The sequence below is a fragment of the Dermacentor variabilis genome, unplaced genomic scaffold, assembly GCF_050947875.1.
Source record: "Dermacentor variabilis isolate Ectoservices unplaced genomic scaffold, ASM5094787v1 scaffold_12, whole genome shotgun sequence".
In the NCBI taxonomy this organism is placed as follows: Eukaryota; Metazoa; Arthropoda; class Arachnida; order Ixodida; family Ixodidae; genus Dermacentor; species Dermacentor variabilis.
In genome coordinates this window covers 41327606-41347289 of record NW_027460280.1, presented here as the reverse complement: position 1 = coordinate 41347289, position 19684 = coordinate 41327606, and the positions used below count along the sequence as shown (strand labels likewise).

General features: G+C 42.3%; 1 protein-coding gene across 5 annotated transcripts in view; it reads left to right on the top strand.

The window, feature by feature from the left end:
• The window catches only part of LOC142566119 (uncharacterized), a 117360-nt gene that overhangs the window by 11430 nt on the left and 86246 nt on the right, over positions 1 to 19684 (top strand). For all 5 annotated transcript variants that reach the window (XM_075676919.1, XM_075676917.1, XM_075676915.1 and 2 more), the window contains exon 3: positions 8190 to 8304. In XM_075676919.1, the coding sequence (XP_075533034.1) occupies positions 8190 to 8304 (115 nt within the window). The remainder of the gene's footprint in view (positions 1 to 8189; positions 8305 to 19684) is intronic.

The following is a 19684-nucleotide window of genomic DNA, read 5'->3' as shown; positions in this document are numbered from 1 at the left end:
AGTGTGTGTGTGCGGGGTGGGGGGTGGGGCAAACCACAGATGGTCTGACCTTTCGTTCTCTCTCTCTGTATATGTGTGTGTGTGTGCGTGTGTGTGTGTGTGTGTGTGTGTGTATTTATATTTTGCCAATTACTAATATAATAAGTGAAATAGCCTGAAATGCTTCTGTTTTTAACCGTTTATGCCGCTTCTGTTTGAACTGTTTATGTTTATTTAACCGACAGGGACCTATTTATCAATCGCACATGGTGAACCATGGTGGCCCGAAAAATGAGCTTGAATTTGCATTTATCTCTTGCAACTATATAACATCTCAAGATGATACAGGGGCAAAAGGCAATGAGTGCACCCACAGTGGTCTCGGATCGCGCCCAGTAGCAGCAGTACACCGTACATAAAAAGGCACATTTGCTACAGAGAATTTAAATTATTCAACAAAGAATTTTACTTGCTGTTTAAGTCTACAAAATAAATGTATGGCTAGTTTAGGTAATAGTACTGTCGAGGTTATAGGCGATGACTTAGAATCAACATAAATTGCTTGCAATATTCACACATTAAAAAAAGTGGACTCGCCATCTCGGCCCTAGACAATGGACATCCAACGAACCTGTTAAAAACCACCACTACAACTGCTGAGGGGGGTATGCAATGCTTTAGTGCTTTATAATGCCCTCCCCACCCTTCCCACACACTCAATTTACACTAGATTTGATATCTGTTGAGTTCACAGTTATTCCAGGGCAATGGGATAAGTTCTTTGTTCGCAAAACGCATTCATAAAGCTCCAAATAGCTTACATGCGTAATATACTAAAATATCATAATTAGTTCTCTATCTTCGAAGTTTGCCTTCATATTGGTGATAATGCGCCCTTTATTTTCGCCAAATATAAACAACATGTATTGTTTAGTTCATGGAGGACATCGCTGAAGCAAGGACGGAAGGTGTTATGACACATGAAAATAAGGAAAGAAAAATGACGGCTCATTATTATTTGCGCTTTTTACTGAACCAGGAACGTAAAAATTGTCACACATTGCTGTTACAATGGCCCACCTCCACTTTCCACAAAATATGAGCCTGTTGTAAACTACAGCTATGTTGGGACACCGGGAAGCATAGTTGATAGCGGCCATATCACACACTCTAATGCTTGAATAAGAAAATCTTTACAAAAGCTGTATTTGATCCAACCACTTCGCACAGGAAGTTTCCATTGGGCACCACCAATTTTCGCTAAATGTGGTCTTGGCGGCTTTTATAGTGCTGCCAGAGCAGCGGGCTCAATTAATCCGCTCTCGTTAGGCACGCTCAAACACACTGGAGTGCTTGCATACGTAATTTATTACGAAAGCCATTTATTTGGAACTTCACCTCCACATCACCCTTTAATTTGTCCTTACAGTCACCAAACCTAACGAAGCTGCCTTCTTTAGTTCAGTGAGAATGCCAGCCGAAACTAATATATCACGTATGACAAAGTAAGTACAAAAGAATGAGGGTTCAATGATTGTTCGTAACGCTTCTCAATAACCCAGAAATATTAAAACTATGCAACACATTCCACTTGAAATGCTGCCTATTCCTTCAAAGTATAAAGTATCTGAAACTCTCTTGGGACAATAGCAGTAACGTGATAATTTCGAACACTTGTTCACTATTTTTTGATGTTGTATTTGATCAGCATGCATTTACCATCGCACATAAACTTGGCGTATTTCTCCTCTTCGCACAATTCTATCTCGGTTGTTATTGTAATTATGCAAGTGCAGCAGTGTAAGTCTTACACCGCTCGTAAAACAAACTAATGAGGCTATGGACCACTTGCATACCTATTCTACTTGAAAATGTGCATTTAACCCACCCATTTGGAGCATTGCCTACACCTTATCCATACCATGCCCCTAATTTCCCCTAGAAATAAACAAGATGCCTTGTTTAGCTCACCAAGAACACCGGAGAAACAAACTGCCAATCTCGCAATTTCCCCTTCGGGCACGGCATAACATTTGCGAACGCAACTTATTTTTGCCCTTATGGTGAGGTGCTTACAAGGAATAGACACTGAACATTAGGCTTTCAGTAAATTGCACATTCTGCTTTCTTAAGGTACACCCATTCCACTTCTCAGTGAAATGTATCTCTTCAAACGACCGCTTTCACGAAGGCATTGCCCTCTTTGACGTTTCTTCCAAGAGGGTAATGCCTTTGTGAAAGCGAAGTGGGGGTTTCGGTAGTAATCGCAAAAGATTATTTCTTCCGTTGTTGTAATGCTTGGGCCCAATAATTAACTTTTACAAGTAATTTGAGTGGATGATTCAATATATTTATTGAAGAAACGTAGTACGACTCTATTTACAATTAATGAATATAAGTTACTATATATTTACGATGGGTCACTATAAAATTCAGAGGCATTCTCCCACCTTGACTTGCCTTTCATATGGAGTCTCCAGCAAATAGCTAATCTTCTAAAATATTTGCTTCTGTATGCACCTCGTTTTTATTTTTATTTGAGAATGTCTCACTATGAGATTTACACATTTTTTCCAATATATCTTTTTTTCGCTGTGCATTTTACTAACTCCTCCCTTCTGTTTTCTTTTTGAATAAAATAAACACTTCCCCCTTACTATTCAAGCTGTATTAAGTAGTTTTATTTATTTTGTTGCATGCTTACTAGAGAGTGACACCATCAGGCGACATGGTGTCAGCCCGTCTCTTGACATAAGACAAAGTTCTGTGTTGCTCAGGGAATTTGGCAAAGGCACTCAGGGAAAACCTGGAAAACTCGGGGAATTTGGAAATGTCAACTTGGTAGACACCCTGCATGTGCACCACGTAGCCTGGATATACTTGAAACTGCCTGCTTCTTGGCCAATTCCCCCTATTGGGCCTGCACCAGTATTTGGACACAGACCTGTGTTTACTCTTCGGTACACGTTATGGCACCTCCTGGCAAAGTACAAACCGCCGTTGAAGAAGTGAATCGTAGAGCTACACGCGTGGCTGCAACCAAGCAACATCGGGCTCAGCGGACTGCTGTGAAAGGAGGACAAGCCGCAACTTGCCGTCAACAGCGGGCGGACAGTTCAGATTGTTCTCACGACAACGCCGTGAAGACACTGTAGTGCATGGTGCCGAAAATGAAGCTCCTATGGAGCCACTCCCCCAGCTTACACTGTGACTGTGCTGTGTGTGCTTCGCATTCCTGGGATTTTTTTTTGCGTAAACTTTTCTTTGTCATTGAGGAACACAACTTGGGGGCCTCAAGGGTGAAACATTGCTAAACTCCATTTGCCTGTTCAGCTCACCGACCGTCTCTTCCTTGGGGACAAAGACGTGATCGGTATCACCAGAGTCGGAGAAGGCCAAGACCAAATCCTTATACCGCTTGAAGCAGTGTTGACAGATCTCATCTCCATATGTAATTGGACACGCATCATCACTTAAGGCCTTCCACAACAGAGAGATATCAACATCTTCAACACCATGGAAATTTTGCTGGAATGGAATTTTCTTGTGCACCATCAGGTAGTCGGCACAAAAGCTTTCTGTAAGGCCTAGCCATAGCTCCCTTCCAAGCGTAGGATGGTCAAAGAACCAAAATTAAGCGTGCTTTCAAAGCCTTAGTTCTATGTCCCGCCCAGGCAACCTCATCAGTTTATGCAATTGCGGAGGTACCATGCCCCACCCTCACTCACTCTGACTGCTGTAATTCAAGTGGCTGTATCCGGTAACCTCAACCATGCCAAATAAAAAGTTCTACAAGACAGCACAAAGCTTAGAAATTTGTCACAGTGCTTGGCTTACTGGCAGAGCCGCGTACCTCACTGCCTCTTGCACACATACGCATTTCATTGTCATTTGCGCCTTGGCATCGTCTGAACGGGCACACAGACACGCTCCAGAATGCAAACATTATCCCTCTATTTCAATAGCTTTCATTTTGGCACATTGCTAGAAAAAAAAAGAAATGGAGAGCTGTAAAAAAAGAAATGGAGAGCTGTAAATGTGCTCGTTGCCTGTTGACGAGGGATATTCGCCTCTGTACTGAAGTGACGACTACATGAGTACATTTTGTTGAAACAGTTTTTCTTTCCGAAAACATTTTCCACCGGCCGCAAAACCTAATTTTTGCCGTTGATATAGTTCAGAAAAGGAGGCATGTCCTTGTATTATATTTTCTCAAGAAATGCTGATTTCCGCACTAGGGACCACTCTTTTCAAACACAATATTCGAACATTTGTGACATTGTTCCAATGAAAATGATGCAACATGTTTTTTCATAGTATTATTCTGCAGTCCTTGGAGGACTATTTAGGTGAGCTTGAACGAGATAGAGAGGTTTTTTTTTACATGAAGTTTTTTCAGCAAAGTAACATTTTTCAAATTTTTGTGTTCCGAGTAAAAAATTTCTTTAAAAATTAGAATAAAAATGCACAGGTTTGTTACCCACCTAAAGGCCTATCTCTGCTGAAGATCACAGGCTAGGATGTGTAGAGAAATTTGCACTTTGTCTGAGCTAAGATTTTTTTATCTGAAACAAAGATGTATGTGGGAAAAGTAGTTTCGGTTCCATTGTGTGGAAGGGTGTTTCTGCGTAATATAATAATTTCAGTTAAAATAAATATTTTGACACAATTTGTGACTGTCCTTCTCTGAGCACACCCAGCTGACTCCTCCACTGCAGTGGTGTCATTGCGCTTTCCCACTAGGCTGGTGCATCGGTCATTATAAATGAGAGCATTTCAGATAATCGGTGTAAATAGAGAGTAATTTCAGTAGTAGTTTCCCTAGACCAGCCTTAAACAGCTCGATTCGTGCACTCTTGCATGCTTGCCACCTTAATATACCGTAGGAAAAATACGGATACCGGAGCCATGAAAACCCAAGCTTAATTCATTTCATGGCTCAGAAGAGGCAGAAAAGACAATCTGAGCCACTTTTGTTTATTACCACAAAATAATGAGCACTGAATGCAATATGAATGTAATTTCGATTTTATTATTAGAACTACACAGGTCGTAAGGATCACCACACAGGGTTCTAAAGATAGGCTCAATGTTTCTGCTTAAAATAAGATAATGCAGCATGTTTCTGCAGTACATGATTTATCAGTTCTGCGAGTGCATTCTGCGAAATTTTATTTGAAATCCCCAAATATTGTTAACACCCTTCAAATTGGCCACTTCTCACTACTTACTATGCAGTTTTGGCATTTTATTAAGAAATAAATATGCAATGGGGGGGGGGGGGGGCAGCTGCACACTTTTTGTGTTGGTTTACAAGAAAGTATTTGAAGATTTTTTTGGAAGTATTTCAGCTTCTTCGCCTTGGCTAAAATGGCCCCAAAAAGCTACTGATGTCAGGGTCAATGAGAGATGCTTGCCCAAAATGCAGTTTGGCACTTTTACAAAAAAAAAAAAATAAACTGTGGGTTGCATAAGTTGGTTTCTTTGGGCCAGTAGTTCTAGTGATTTAAAAAAAAAAAAATATTTTTTTGCTCGAAATCAGCATTGCATCTCGCAAAATAAAGGTTGAGTCCTTTCTAGAGAGGCATTTTCCCACCTCATAAAATTTTTGCTGAGAACAGAAAATTGTTGGTAACCCCATAAGCCTATCCTTATCTAGTGGTGAGAATGCTGTGCCAATTCTGCCAGCCTGTGCTATTTCAATAAAGCTGCTACATGCTGTGCCAAACGTTTTTGTTTTTTATTATTGTGAAATTGCACCAAAGCTGCGCCAAAATGAGCCGTCGACAACATGAGATGCCCGGATTGCCGCTTTATGCGAAAACTGAGGTCTTGGTTTCGCCATTGTAATTCAGTCCGATCCAGTTCTCAACCTTTGTCTTTGATGGGAGAGCGACTGACTGAGGGCGTCAGTGGTGTGGCCAATGAGTGCTATTGCCACGCTTTCACTACATTCAGGAAAGCACCACTTCCACTCCGGGCGGCAGCAGTGTTGTGAGAAGCTGCAAGGTCCCTGTGGCGGTTGTCTAGCGTTACATTGTGACCTCAGCATGTAGCCAGGCAGTCAATTCTTTTGTTCATCCACATCCAGTCCCAGGAGTCCAAGAGAATCCTTCAGATATCTTGAGAAATGTGCGCCTCGAGTGATACAACCTAGCCAAGTTTCATCTCTCCTTGATGAAGTGACGATGTTTAGCTCCGAAGTGCTGCTTGAAGGCACTAATGGGCCACTACACAAATACTGGAATAATATTTTTGTCGTCGAGAATCCCCAAGGAAGGGCAGAATATCCACTTTTGACTAAGCTTGTCAAGGCACTTCTTTCCCTTCTGCATGGGAAAGCTGATATTGAGCGAGGCTTCAGCCAGAACACAAGAGTTTTGAATGATAGGTCAAGCCTTTGTCTGGCAAGTGTAAATGGCATTCGTCACATAATGTCCTTTGCCAAAAGGTACAAGAGCAACCCATGCAAGCTTTCACTTGGTCCAGATGTAATAAGAGCTGTTAGAGGCGCATCGAAACACTATGCTGAGCGCATTTCCATTGAACAAGAGACATCGAAAAGGCTACGTGCTGATGTGGAGTCAGTGCCCAGCTTGTCGAAAACACAAGCCAAACAAAAGGTGGCTGAAGCAGAGTGCATGTTTCGAAATACTGAATTGCTCATTCAGCAAGGCATGAAGCAGAACTGATATTGAGAGTGGCCAAGCATTATTGAGCCAAGCTAGAGAAAAATGAGTGTTAATATATCTCATCTCAGTGCCTTTTATAAGCGCTCAAAAAAGGACTGTAGTGATGGCCAACTGAAGTCAGTGTGAAAAAGCGCATATCTAGTCTTGTTTTAGTTCCTGTGATCCTTGTGGCAGAGGTTGTCATCCATCTTCATCGTTGCTTTAATTAAAGAGGCTGTTTTTTCTGTCAAATGCAGCTTCAGTTGAGTGGCTGCTTTTGTTCACACTAGTCCATAATTATTACTTTGGTCTCACTTCTCAGGTTACTGGTTAAGTTGTATTTTTTTCTTGAACTACAATTACCATGGCAGTATTAAACAGTGCTAGTCAATATCTGCTTTGATGTCTTCCTATAATGTTGCATTTATTTTTGCTCTGCAGATCTCTGGGTAGATTGTTTTTCTCCAGTTCTTAAACTGGCATTTTGTTATGTCCGTTTACTTGGAACTGGTGCTATGCAGTGTTATGTAATACTTTATTTTCTTCGGAAAAACAGTTCTGTTTCCGGAGTGAATGTTTATTTTTGGCTAGTTTAGTTTTTTGTGCTTATTGTGTGGTATATGTGTGATGATTATGTTGCAAACGAAAGACCGGTTTTTAATTCTGATATATCCATGCTGTGATACTCAATATGTTTTTTTTTTACCTGTAGTATGTCAAATGCCAGTTGCTGCAATTTTTGTAATGGCCACGAAAAGCCTATTCCTGTTTTCTGGAAGTGCTGTAGGGACGTGTTTGTCATATCCTGTTTCATTTTTTCTGCTGTCCTCTGGTTGATGTATTCCTTGTGATAGACGATACTTATACAAATAAAGGGCTATAATTTTTCTCCAAGCCTTATTTCTGGGATGCTGGGACCTGCTACAAAATGGGTGGCAGCTGCTTCAAAGTGAAATTTTTCCTGCTACTATGCCTGCTACAAAACACTCTTGGCCATTCCCACCACTGCTTATCTGAATGAACTCAATGAATAACAAAGGATAGGGCGAAATGCGAAAACACCCATGTACTTGGATTTAGGTGTACGTTAAAGAACCCCAGGTGGTCCAAATTTCTGTAGTCCCCCACTATGGCGTGCCTCATAATCAGATCGTGGTTTTGGCATGTAGAACCCCATAATTTACTTTTAAATGACAATAGATAAAAAGGAATATAGGGAAATTGGACACACACGGAATCAACTAGTAGCACACAAGCTTGAGAATGTATGCAGAATTGGGCACCATCAAGAACCAAGTGAAAAAGCAGAATAATGACACCTATAGTAAGAGGAATGTTATTCCTTATTGGGGGTCCTCCTGCATAAAAAGCATGCATCCTGTTGGATGAACTGATTGTTGGTTTTTAAATGTAAGGGAATTTTTTGCAGAAATAGCATATATCATTTTGTTCATTATTGATGTTTTTTTTTTTCATTGCAAACTTCGCAGTTTTGTGAAATGTTTGTGAAATTAGCTCGCTTTATCATAATCTCTACAGGGTTTCTCAGTGGAGGACTCTTCTGAGGAAGACTATGATGTTGTTGGTTCATATTGGCGCCATCAGAAGCCACTTTGTGCATCGGATTTGAACGCTGGCTTGGAGCCCTCAAGACGTAAGCTGTATTCTTTGAAATTCTGCGGCCTTATAAATTTCTGTTCCAGTAGAATGGCTGTTTTGGAATGTGAATGTCAAGTGACCAGGAAAGATGGTATTTCTTTTTCTCCAGATTCTCCTTTCTTTTTTTTCTGCATCCACCCAGTAGCTAGATTTGTCATAACCATAATTGATGGGAGCATTGCCACATGGGGGCAGTGTAGTGAGAGGTTTATGTTACCATAGAACGCACACAAAAGTTTAGTGCTGCAATTGTATATTGTTACACCTGATATACTGTTACAACCAGTTTTGTTATAAGTGGATTTGGCTGTATTTTTGAGTTTTAAATATTAGTTAAGGTTCAAACATTCTTTGACTATGCATGCGAATTGCTGCTTTGCGAGTATTCCTGATTTATCATACCTTATATTCAGCACTTTGATAAAAAAAAAATGTCCTCCTGACTGAATTGACTAATGTGGTGTTCTTTGAAAAGTGATTTGCACCCCACTTTGTCCTTCCGCGTGCTTCTTGTTTGTTTGTTTGCTTGTTTGTTGACGTCCTCTTTCCTATTCGTGGCATTTTTTTTTTATTCTGTTCCCTTATGTTGGGCATCTCGAGTTGCCTCCTTTTTGAGGCATTTGAGGCAATTTGGTGCTGTACCCCTTTTGGAGGCATTTGCTGCCCTGTGTCCGATTCTTTCGCTCATGTTTTCGACCTTGATTAATGGTGATAGCAGTATAACTCGGCTGACATTTATTTCATGCAACACCAGTGGCATAGCCAGAAATTTATTTCAGGGAGGGTTCTCCACTGGTCACTACAGCTCCTCATCACGCTTTGTCACCCTTTCTGTCGATATATATATAAAAAGCTTGTACATCACGCAAAGACAAAAACTTGTAGCACTCCCCGGAAAAGCATGCTTTATCAATGAGGCTGCATGTTTTGCATTGCCAAAACAACACTTTGCTTAACTTTGACAAAAGCTTTTTATTGTTTCTGCGTGCTGCCACTTCAAATCAAAATATGCTATCGTCCTTAAGCTATTTTCTAAATGATGCTATTAAAAAAAAGACCATAACGTTTTGTTTACAACTTAATGCATTTTAACATATGTTGATCAGCTAAGCTAGTTGGCCTCTCAGTGGCTAGGGGGGGGAGGCGGGGGGGTTGGTAACCGTGAGGACAAGAAATATTCCCAGAAATTCTAGGAAAGCCTTTGAGCTCGCACTTCTGCCCTTGTGGGACTGCACTTGGAGGAATGGAGTTGTGGCGGAGAGTTCTTGGTAAGCAAATGGCAAACAACCAGGCAAGACAAGGTTAATGTCAGGGCTTATGTTCCCAACCCAAGATGGTGCTTTAAGTGCCAAAGGTTTGGCCATGCTTCTCCTTCTTGCAGAGGCAAAGCAACATGTGCAAAACGCAGCTGGAATGATCATGACTCCGAAAAGTGTAATTCTCCTCCACATTGCGTAAACTGCAAAGGTTGTCACCCTGCCTACTCATGGTCATGTCCCATTTGGAAAAAGGAAATCATGGCAATCGCAGTAAAAGAAAAGATATCATTCTATGAAGCTAGGAAACATCTGTCACACCTACCTAAACTCAGCTATGGCAGTGTGGTGCATTGGGGGCAGCGCCACATAGGCCACACAGCCTACAGGGTCTACTAGCATACTGCTAGTAGCACTGCAGTGGCTGCAGTGCAGTGGCTTCTCCCGCCCCCTTGGTGGTGGCAGCCAGTGCTGCCCCATTGCTTTAAAAGGATCTGGAGACCACGGTCTCACAGGGCCTTAAGACACCGCGAACATCAAGGCCTGAGGCATGTGCCTCAGCAGCAATCGCTTGGTCCCCCAACGCTTCTGAGAGAGCAAAGGCGGTCACCGAGAGCAAAACACCGATTTCTTTAGCACCGAAGGACCAGTGCTCTCTCGAGCATGCAAAGAGGGATAAATTTATAGTAACCGCTTCGAAAAAGCCCAGATAATCGAACGGTTACTGTTCCTATCCATAGTCACCTTTTGTAACATTTGTCACTTATAATTTGTATGTAAGGATCAATTTCTTTTTAAATATTCTCAGTTATGTTGCGTCATGGCTTTTATTATACAGTGGAACTGCAGAGGTCTACTATGTAACTTAGGTGACATAAAAGATATCATAAACAGTTTCTCCCCAATTTCGTTTTATTTACAGGAAACAAACCTATGTCTTAAAAACCAAAATATTTTAAAAAGTTTTTCAGTCTTTGGAAAAGACCGGCAAAACGCCAGCTGATTGTCTGGAGGAGTGGCCGTTGTCGTGAAAATTGGCACTCCTTTCGAAGCGGTTGCTGTTGCTATTCTCTTTTAAAACTGTAACAGTCTGTTCTTTGTACATACTACCCCACAAAACTAAGTGTGAAAGAACTTAAAAGCTGATTGAACAGCTTTACACCTTTTATGCATTTTATTTTTCACCTTTCTACACCTTTCATGCTTGTAGGTGATTTTAATGCCCATTGTACTGTTTGCAGAAGGGAGAAAACTGACCAAAGAGGACAACTCATAGTAAATTTTATTCGATCTAACATCTGTCTTCTAAATTCAGGAGCACCTACTTATTTTTCACCTACATCACGTAACTTTAGCTGTCTTGATTTAGCTCTCTGTGCACCTTCTCTTTTCATTGATTTTAACTGGAAAGTGTTTGACAATCCATACAACAGTGGCCACTTACCTGTCATAGTCAAACTGGCACCAACTTTACCCATCATCACCTCCAGGTTGCATGATTGGAAAATCCAACTGGCAGATTGGCCACTTTTCACAGAGCCAAACTTGAGGAACATTTTTCAGCGCATCTAGGTGTCACTGAAATTAATGAAACATTTACTAGTTGCATAATTATGGCAGCTGAGAACATCTACTGGAGAACATGGAAAGAAATGAAACCTGTGGTGGACAAAGGACTGTACGGTAGCAAAAAAAAGAACAGCGCAAGGCCTGGGGCAGTCAACTTACAACAACCTCGTTAAATTCAAACAGAAAAAAAGCCCACGCACAATGCATTTGTAGATAAGTTGGAAAACACTCTTGGCAGAATTGTCTCCTCAATTAGCAGTTCAGTCACCTCCAAACGTGTGTGTGAACAGGTAAAGAAATTCAAAGGGGATTACTCATCCTATACAATTCTCTTACCCTGAAGTACTGGTACACAAACAACACTCGAAGAACAAGCAAATATTCTGGAGGAACACTCCTACAGAGTATCAATTTCAGCGAACTACACACACATATTTAACATACAAAAACTCTGTTGAAAAAAAAAAAGATTACCAACAACAGGTGCATCTGATCAACCGTACAATGCCCCACTCACACTCCCAGAATTAAATAATGTACTTTTTGCTGGAAAGAAAACTGCAGTTGGTATAGACTGCATCCTCTACACCATGCTTGCACACCTGCCAGAAACCTCTATAAAAACATTACTAAAATTCTTTAACAATATCTGGGAAACTGGTGAAATGCCAGAAACATAGAAAAATGCTGGAATTATGTTTTCTAAAATATGGAAAAATCGCAATATCCCCCAGCAGCTACCGCCCCATTGCTATCGCCAATTGTTTGGCAAGTTCATACGAATGTGTTGTGAACACTAGACTAACTTCTACCTGCGAAACACAAAAGCCCTTAAACATGCATCAATGCGGTTATAAAAAGGGTTCTACAACTGATCAGCTGGCCCGGTTAGAATGTTAAATATGCAGTGCCTTTTTACACAAACAACACTGCCTAGCTGTCTTATTTGACTTGGAGAAGGCATATGACAACACATGGAGATTTGGCATTTTGATAGACTTCACAGACTTAGGGATTCGAGGTGAAATGCTGAAGTGCCTTTCTGATTTTATGTCCGATCGAACATGCCACGTGTATTCACCCAAGGAAACGGTGTGTCTCAGGGCTGCGTTTTAAGTACTAAACTCTTTGTCATTAAAATGAACTCTGTTAATAAAGTCATGCCATCACCCTTATACATTCACTTTACATTGATGATCTCCAAATTGCTTTCTGCGCATCTAACATGGCAACATGTGAACGGCAGATCCATATCGCTCTAAACAAATTGACACAATGGGCTAATGAAAACATCTTCCGTTTTTCCTCTGAAAAAGCTGTTGCCATGTTATTTTCTCAAAAGAGCGGCTTTCAAACGGACCCCTCCCTGAAACTACATGAAATAGTACTATCATTTACACAAGAACACAAGTTGTTAGGGGTTATATTCAATAAAAAGCTAAATTTTCGTATGCACATTAATAACCGAATGTCAATGTCCTGCATGTCCTGTCCCGGAAGCGCTGGGGTTCTGACTGTAAATGCCTCCTACACATTTATTGTTTTTTGGTATGTAGCAAATTGGGCTGCGGTTGCATAACACATGGCTCAGCTGGACATTCATACCTTAAGCAAGTAGACCCCGTGCATAATAAAGGCCTACGCTTAGCAACCGGTGCCTATAGGACCTCGCCTATTCCCAGTTTGTATTCCAAGAGTAAAGAGCCATCTTTAGATCATAGAACGCAACTTATGTTGACATGCATTCTAAGAGTTTGCTCATTGCCAGACCATAATTGCTGTAACATTATCGCACACTGCGACAAATGATTACACTACACAAACAAGCCAAATGCTATAAGACCACTCGTACTTAGATTTGAAGAAAGATGCCGAGACTACAATGTCACTACTGAAGCACTCGCTATCTTGCGAAGGCGAACTAGATTAGCTCCTTGAAACGATTTCACGAAATTTCTCTATTTTGTTTTGGCAGATGAAAAAAAATTAGATACGCCTCCTGAACATATACTACAGGAATTTCGCACAGTGCTAGACACTTACACAGAATTTTGCACTGATGGCTCCAAGGTGCCCATTTATGTCGGAATCAGTGCAGTTGTAGGTACATGAGAACACATAGACTACCACAGTCTGTATCAGTTCTCACTGCTGAGTGTTATGCCTTGTACAGAAGATTACAAAAGAAGGCAGTACAAAAAGATTATAAGCGCCAAAAGCGAAAAATCTATAATACATAGATTCTTTAAGTGCACTTAAGGCCCTGAATATACAATCACGGTACGAACCCATCATAGGCGACATCCTACATATACTGACACACCTAAGTAAAGGTCAGACCATACGTTTCTGCTGGGTCCCAAGCCACGTTAAAGGAAAAAGCAGATGAAAGTGCAGCAAGGGCAATAAATCTGAATGTTTCAAAAGGATGGGATTCAAGCTGTTCGCAAGACACTACTCTCTAACTGATAGGACGAATGGAAATTGCGACAACAAACTTCAACTCATTAAACCTGTCCTTGGGGAGTGGAAGACATGCTACCATCAAGAACGCTTCATCGAAGTAATTCTTTGTCGACTGCGGATAGGCCACACGCGAGCCACACATGGTTACTTATTGAGAGAGGAGGAACAACCAACATGGCACAAATGTCATGAACCGTTCACAGTATTACACATTCTAATCACATGTCCATATCTCGAAACGCATAGACAAAAGTACTCCCACGTATTTTACAAGTCACACACCCCATTTCACCCGATAATGTTAGGAGATGGTGCACTGATTCCTCTGAGTGATGTGATCGCTTTTTAGATGAAAGATTTTTTAAGTAAGCTTTAATTACTGCAGGGCATGCTGTATTTACTAACGAAACTTTATCACCCTGTGTCTGGCACAGCATAGCCTTAGTCGCTTTTGCACAAATAAACCAAATATAACGAATTACTTGACACATGAAAAGTAAGCAGAATAAATGGCACTGGATAGAAAGGCAAAGAGCAAGAAAAAAAAATTAGCGACGATTACGTTACTTCCTAATGCGAAATTTGAGCGCAGCAAATAAGCTGTTTCACCTTTTGGATAGATTGAGGCAAAGAAATCGAGCAACACATGTATGCGCTATCACAATTTTTTTTTTATTTTTCACACGTATTCCTTTAACAAAGACTCCACTAACAGTTCTTGACAGTCATGAAGGAAGCTTTGTGGTCGGAGGAATAGACTGATATATGTTCGACTTGGTACACCAATGCTTGATTCTCAAAGACGAGATCTATACAAGTGCCTCGCGAGGTTGTCACAGCCGTGGGGGAAGCAGAGGCTAAGCGCCGCCGCCGAGAAGACCCTGCCGTTCGCGCCGCCGAAGCGGAGGCTCATCGCCGCCGTCGAGAGCAACCAGCAGTAAGCGAGGCTGAAGCAGAAGCTCATCGCCGCCGCCGAGAAGACCCTGCAGTTCGCGCCGCCGAAGCAGAGGCTCATCGCCGCCGTCGAGAGCAACCAGCAGTAAGCGGAAGCGGAGGGGGGCGGCGTGTACACCCAGCGGCAAACGATGGGGGCAGAAGCGCGCGCAGCAAGCGGACAACACGATAAAGGGAGGAGGGAAGAGATAGCAGCGACTGACTGATGCCGCTGACGGCGATAGTGAGTCAACCCCAGCTATCCGCCACACAAGAACAGGGGGGGGGGGGGGGGACCCTTTCCTCCTCTTTCTGCATGGCGGCGACGGTGTTCTATGCAGTCACGTTATCTTGACTCTCTAGCGGCGTCAGCGGCATCCAGCGGTATCAGTCGGTCGCTGCTAGTGCTGGGGGGATGAAAGGGGGGCGGAGCTGGTTACGAGGCCGCCGCCGACGCCGACGACGACGCGAAACCCAGGAACGGACGCCAAAGAGCTGCGCTCTAAAAAACCTGTTGCGGCCCAGGTAACGGAGGAGATAAGTATTATTTTCCAACCAGATCTAGTGAGTGGTTCTGCCAAGTCTACATATGGAAGAGGGGGTGCACTACTTTGCAAGTCGCCCATTACTCAGTCGCTCTTCCTGCGCTGTGCTCGTGCTATATTCTTTGACATTTGAAATAACAGGTAGAAGGTTTGTGCCAAAACGTTGATAGTATCATATGATGCAAGTTTCACTCACTTTTGGTGACCTGCTGCCCGACTTGTTTTAAAGGGCCCCCCACCAGGCCCTATAGGAAATTTTGGTTATACGCTACAAGTTGTTACATGTCCTCTAGGGAGCGTTCTGCTGCAAAAAATTTTGAAGTCTGCTCATTAATAACTGAGATAGAAATATTTCAGTGCCACGAACCCATGATTTCAGCAGGCGGGTTCCACTGCATAGCAAGACTCCCTCTTCACTCGCCCCGTCTAGCCTTAGCAAGCAAAATTCCTTTCCTGCATTCTCCCATGCCGGACCTCTAGGACAGCTTGACACAACGTCACGGGCCCATACGTCACATACGTCACATGCCTTCACTTTTTTTCTCTCCTCGCCTTTTTATTTTTCGACGCTACGTACTTCAGCTGGCGGCGTTGCGTGCAAGCTGTTATCGTTTTGCGCAACGCATGATTTTGCGTGATGTGCAGAAGGACATATGACTTGTGGTACAATTCAGTGCTACACGAATACTGAGGTAGAACAAGCGGATCGCAGAGCATGATTACGCGCTGGAACACAGTAGAAAATGGCCTAGTTGCGGTACCCGCGTACGTGACCGCACGACCGTGGGAACAAGCAGACGAAGCGGAAGTACATCCCCCTTGCCTCGGTGTGCCTTTGTCAAAATTATGGTATCTGTAGTTTGCAGTAAAATAAAGGCTAGCAGCTCGGAGAGATTTGAAAGTTTTCTGTCTCCTGACTCCCGGCTGTTCTGAAGACTGCAGCAATGTTTTGTTAGCAGGGGCCCTCAGCAGCAAGCAGCACATGTTATAGTGGGTTCAGTTAACCTCACCCATGCGCGTCATTCTTAACGTGTACAAACTAGCCTGACACGAAGCTCTCCTCAAGTTCATTTTAATAATGAAACTTGGGGACAAGGGAAAGAAAAAAAAATGAGGAAAAATCTGTATGACGCCAAGGGGGCCCATTTGACCACTTTCATGACCAATTTCATGACCAATTTAAGGCCCGAGCTGGCTGCTTGAAGTCAAAGGCATACTGGAGAAAATATGCACCGTAGGATGAGGTATGTTTCTTCCATGCAGCATAGTCATCGATTCGGTCAAGTGCCAGAAGTGAGAAGCTCTTCGATGACACGACGGCCTGGTGGAATGCAACAATGCAAAAGCACATGCTCGTACCATCTTTCTGTGTGTGTATAATTTTTAGTGCTGATCCCTCACAATAGTTATGGTTAACATGATCCGGAATGAGGTAGAGGCACGCCTCGGGCAGGGCTGCAATGTTCTGCCTGCTACAGGTGCCGATCACCTTTCTTGTACTTTTCTTTACAATAGTGGCTAACTCCTCTTGCCCATTTGGCGCAAGGACTGTGGTCCTAAATGTAGTGGTCCTAACATAGGATTCAGGTGAAGGGACTGTTGTGGCTTCGACGGGGCGGCCGGACGGAGGGTCTACGGCATGAGGCCTAAACTGCCGGGTCGTGCAGCACCGCAAGAAAAAGACTAACTGCTTCAGTCAGAGACCAGACCAAAAATAATTTTATTTCCGCGAGGGGAAACCCAGCAGGCAACTTACAGTGTTTGGCACTGAGTGGCGCCCTGACGTAAACAAACCGAAACCAGAAGCCAACACAGGATACCACAGGGACATTCTACAGCTGAAAAAAAATTTTTCTCTCGTCTTCTGTCTGTTCACACCTCAAATATGCTTGCAAGCGGCATGGTCAGGCGGTGCATCTCTTAACTACAGAGGATCTTGTCATTTGTGCACTTTGTGTGTGCGACTGATGACAGGCACAAAGGAAGGGTTGGTTGTTTTGCAGAGAATGATAAAGTTGTCATTCTTTCAACAAAGAAAAATGTGTGGTTGCTTCCTTGAATCGTTGAATCTTACTAGAGATAATGACCCGTTGGCTTGCACCTTTTCGTAATCTATGAAAGCCATATAGAGAGGCTTATTATACTCTGCGGATTTCTCGATAACCTGATTAATGACATAAATGTGATCCATTGTAGAGTATCCCTTCCTGAAGCCAGCCTGTTCTCTTGGTTGACTAAAGTCCAGTGTTGCCCTCATTCTATCGGAGATTATTTTGGTAAATATTCTATATAATGTGGGAGTAAGCTAATGGGCGTATAATTTTTCAATTCTTCAACATCTCCCTTTTTGTGGATTAGTATAATGTTTGCATTCTTCCAGTTTTCTGGAACCCTTGCAGTTGGTAGAAACTTCGTATAAAAAGAGCTGCCAGTTTTCCAAGCATTATGTCTCTTCCATCTTTGATTAAATCGACTGTTATTCCATCTTCTCCTGCCGCACTTCCTCGTTTCATGTCTTGCAAGGCCCTTCTGACCTCATTGCTACTTATAGGAGGAGTTTCTGTATTCTTTTCATTACTGTTTCTAATTGAGGTATCCTGACTCCTCTGGGCACTGTACAAGTCAGTATAGAATTCTTCCGCTGCTTTTATTATACCTTCGAGATTGCTGATGATATTACCCTGCTTATCTTTCAGTGCATACATCTTGGTTTGTCCTATGCCAAGTTTCTTTCTCACTGATTTCAGGCTGCATCCATTTTTTATGGCTTCTTCAGTCTTTCTCATGTTATAATTTTGAATGTCACTTATTTTTGCCTTGTTCAGTTGTGGCAGTTCCGCGAATTCCATCTTATGGACACTTTCATTCTTTGACATTTCTTTATTAGGTCCTTTGTTACTTGGGAGAGCTTGCCTACTGGTTGCCTTGGTGTCTTGCCCACCACTTTAATTGCTGCCTCTGAAGCTAGCCTAGTTATGACGTCATTCATTAGCTCTATGTCATCATCATCTCTCTGTTCTAAGGCTGTAAATTTGTTTGCTAGTACCAGCCTGCATTTGTCTGCTTCTACCCTTACTGCCTCTAGGTTGACCTGTTTCTTCTTGACCAATTTTGCTCTTTCTCTCTTCAAATTGGGGTGAATCCTAGCCCTCACTAACCTATGATCACTACACTTTACCCTACCTATCACTTCTCCATCCTGCACCATGATGGTATCAGCAGAAAGTATGAAATCAATTTCATTTCTTGTTTCACCATTAGGGCTTTTCCAGATCCACTTTCTGTTGCTACGCTTTCTGAAAAAGATGTTCATTATTTGAAGCTTATTCCTTTCTGCGAATTCTACCACCATCTCTCCTCTAGCGTTCCTAGAATCGACGCCGTAGTTGCCAATTTCTTGTTCACCAGCCTGCTTTTCCCCCACTTTTGCATTGAAGTTGCCCATTACTACAGTATACTGAGTTTCCACTTTTCTCATTGCTAATTCAACATCTTCATAAAACTGATCTACTTCGTCGAAAGGCATTTGATTCAGTAGAAATACCAACAGTCATAGCGGCATTACATAATCAAGGAGTACAGAACGCTTACGTAAATACCTTGGAAAATATCTACAGAGGTTCTACAGCTGCCTTAATTCTACATCAGAAAAGCAGGAAGATACCTATAAAGACAGGGGTCAGACAGGGATACACAGTGTCTCCAATGCTATTCACTGCCTGCTTGGAAGAAGTATTCAAGCTATTAAACTGGGAAGGCTTAGGAGTAAAGATCGACAGCGAATATCTCGGCAACCTTTGGTTTGTCGATGACATTGTGCTATTCAGAAACAGTGCAGACGAGTTACAACAAATCATTGAGGACCTTAACAGAAAGAATGCAAGAGTGGGGTTGAAGATTAATATGCAGAAGACAAAAATAATGATAAATAGCAACAAAGGTTCAGGATCGCAAGTCGGCATCTGGAGTCTGTGAAGGAGTACGTTTACCTAGGTCAATTAATCACAGGGAACCCTGATCATGCGAAGGAAATTCACAGAAGAATAAAAATGGGTTTGATCGCATACGGCAGACATTGCCAGCTCCTGACTGGAAGATTACCATCATCATTGAAAAGGAAGGTGTACAATTATTGCATTTTACCAGTGCTGACGTATGGAGCAGAGACTTGGAGACTGACAAAGAAGCTTGAGAACAAGTTAAGGACCATGCAAAGAGTGATGGAATGAAGATTGCTAGGCATAACGTTAAGAGACAGAAAGAGAGTGGTTTGGGATCAGAGAGCAAATGGGTATAGATGATATTCTAATTGACATCAAGAGAAAAAAATGGAGCTGGGCAGGTCATGTAATGCTCCGGTTAGATAATCATTAGACCATTAGGGTTATAAAATGGGTACAAAGAGAAGAAAAACGCAATCGAGGACGACAGAAGTCTAGGTGGAGCGATGAAAATTGGAAAATTCACGGATGCTAGTTGGAATCTGTTGGCATAGGACAAGGGTAATTGGAGATCGTAGGGAGAGGCCTTCGTCCTGCAGTGGACATAAAACAGGCCGATGATGATGATGGCTTGCGCTTCTTAACCCTTTGAGGGTCAATGATGT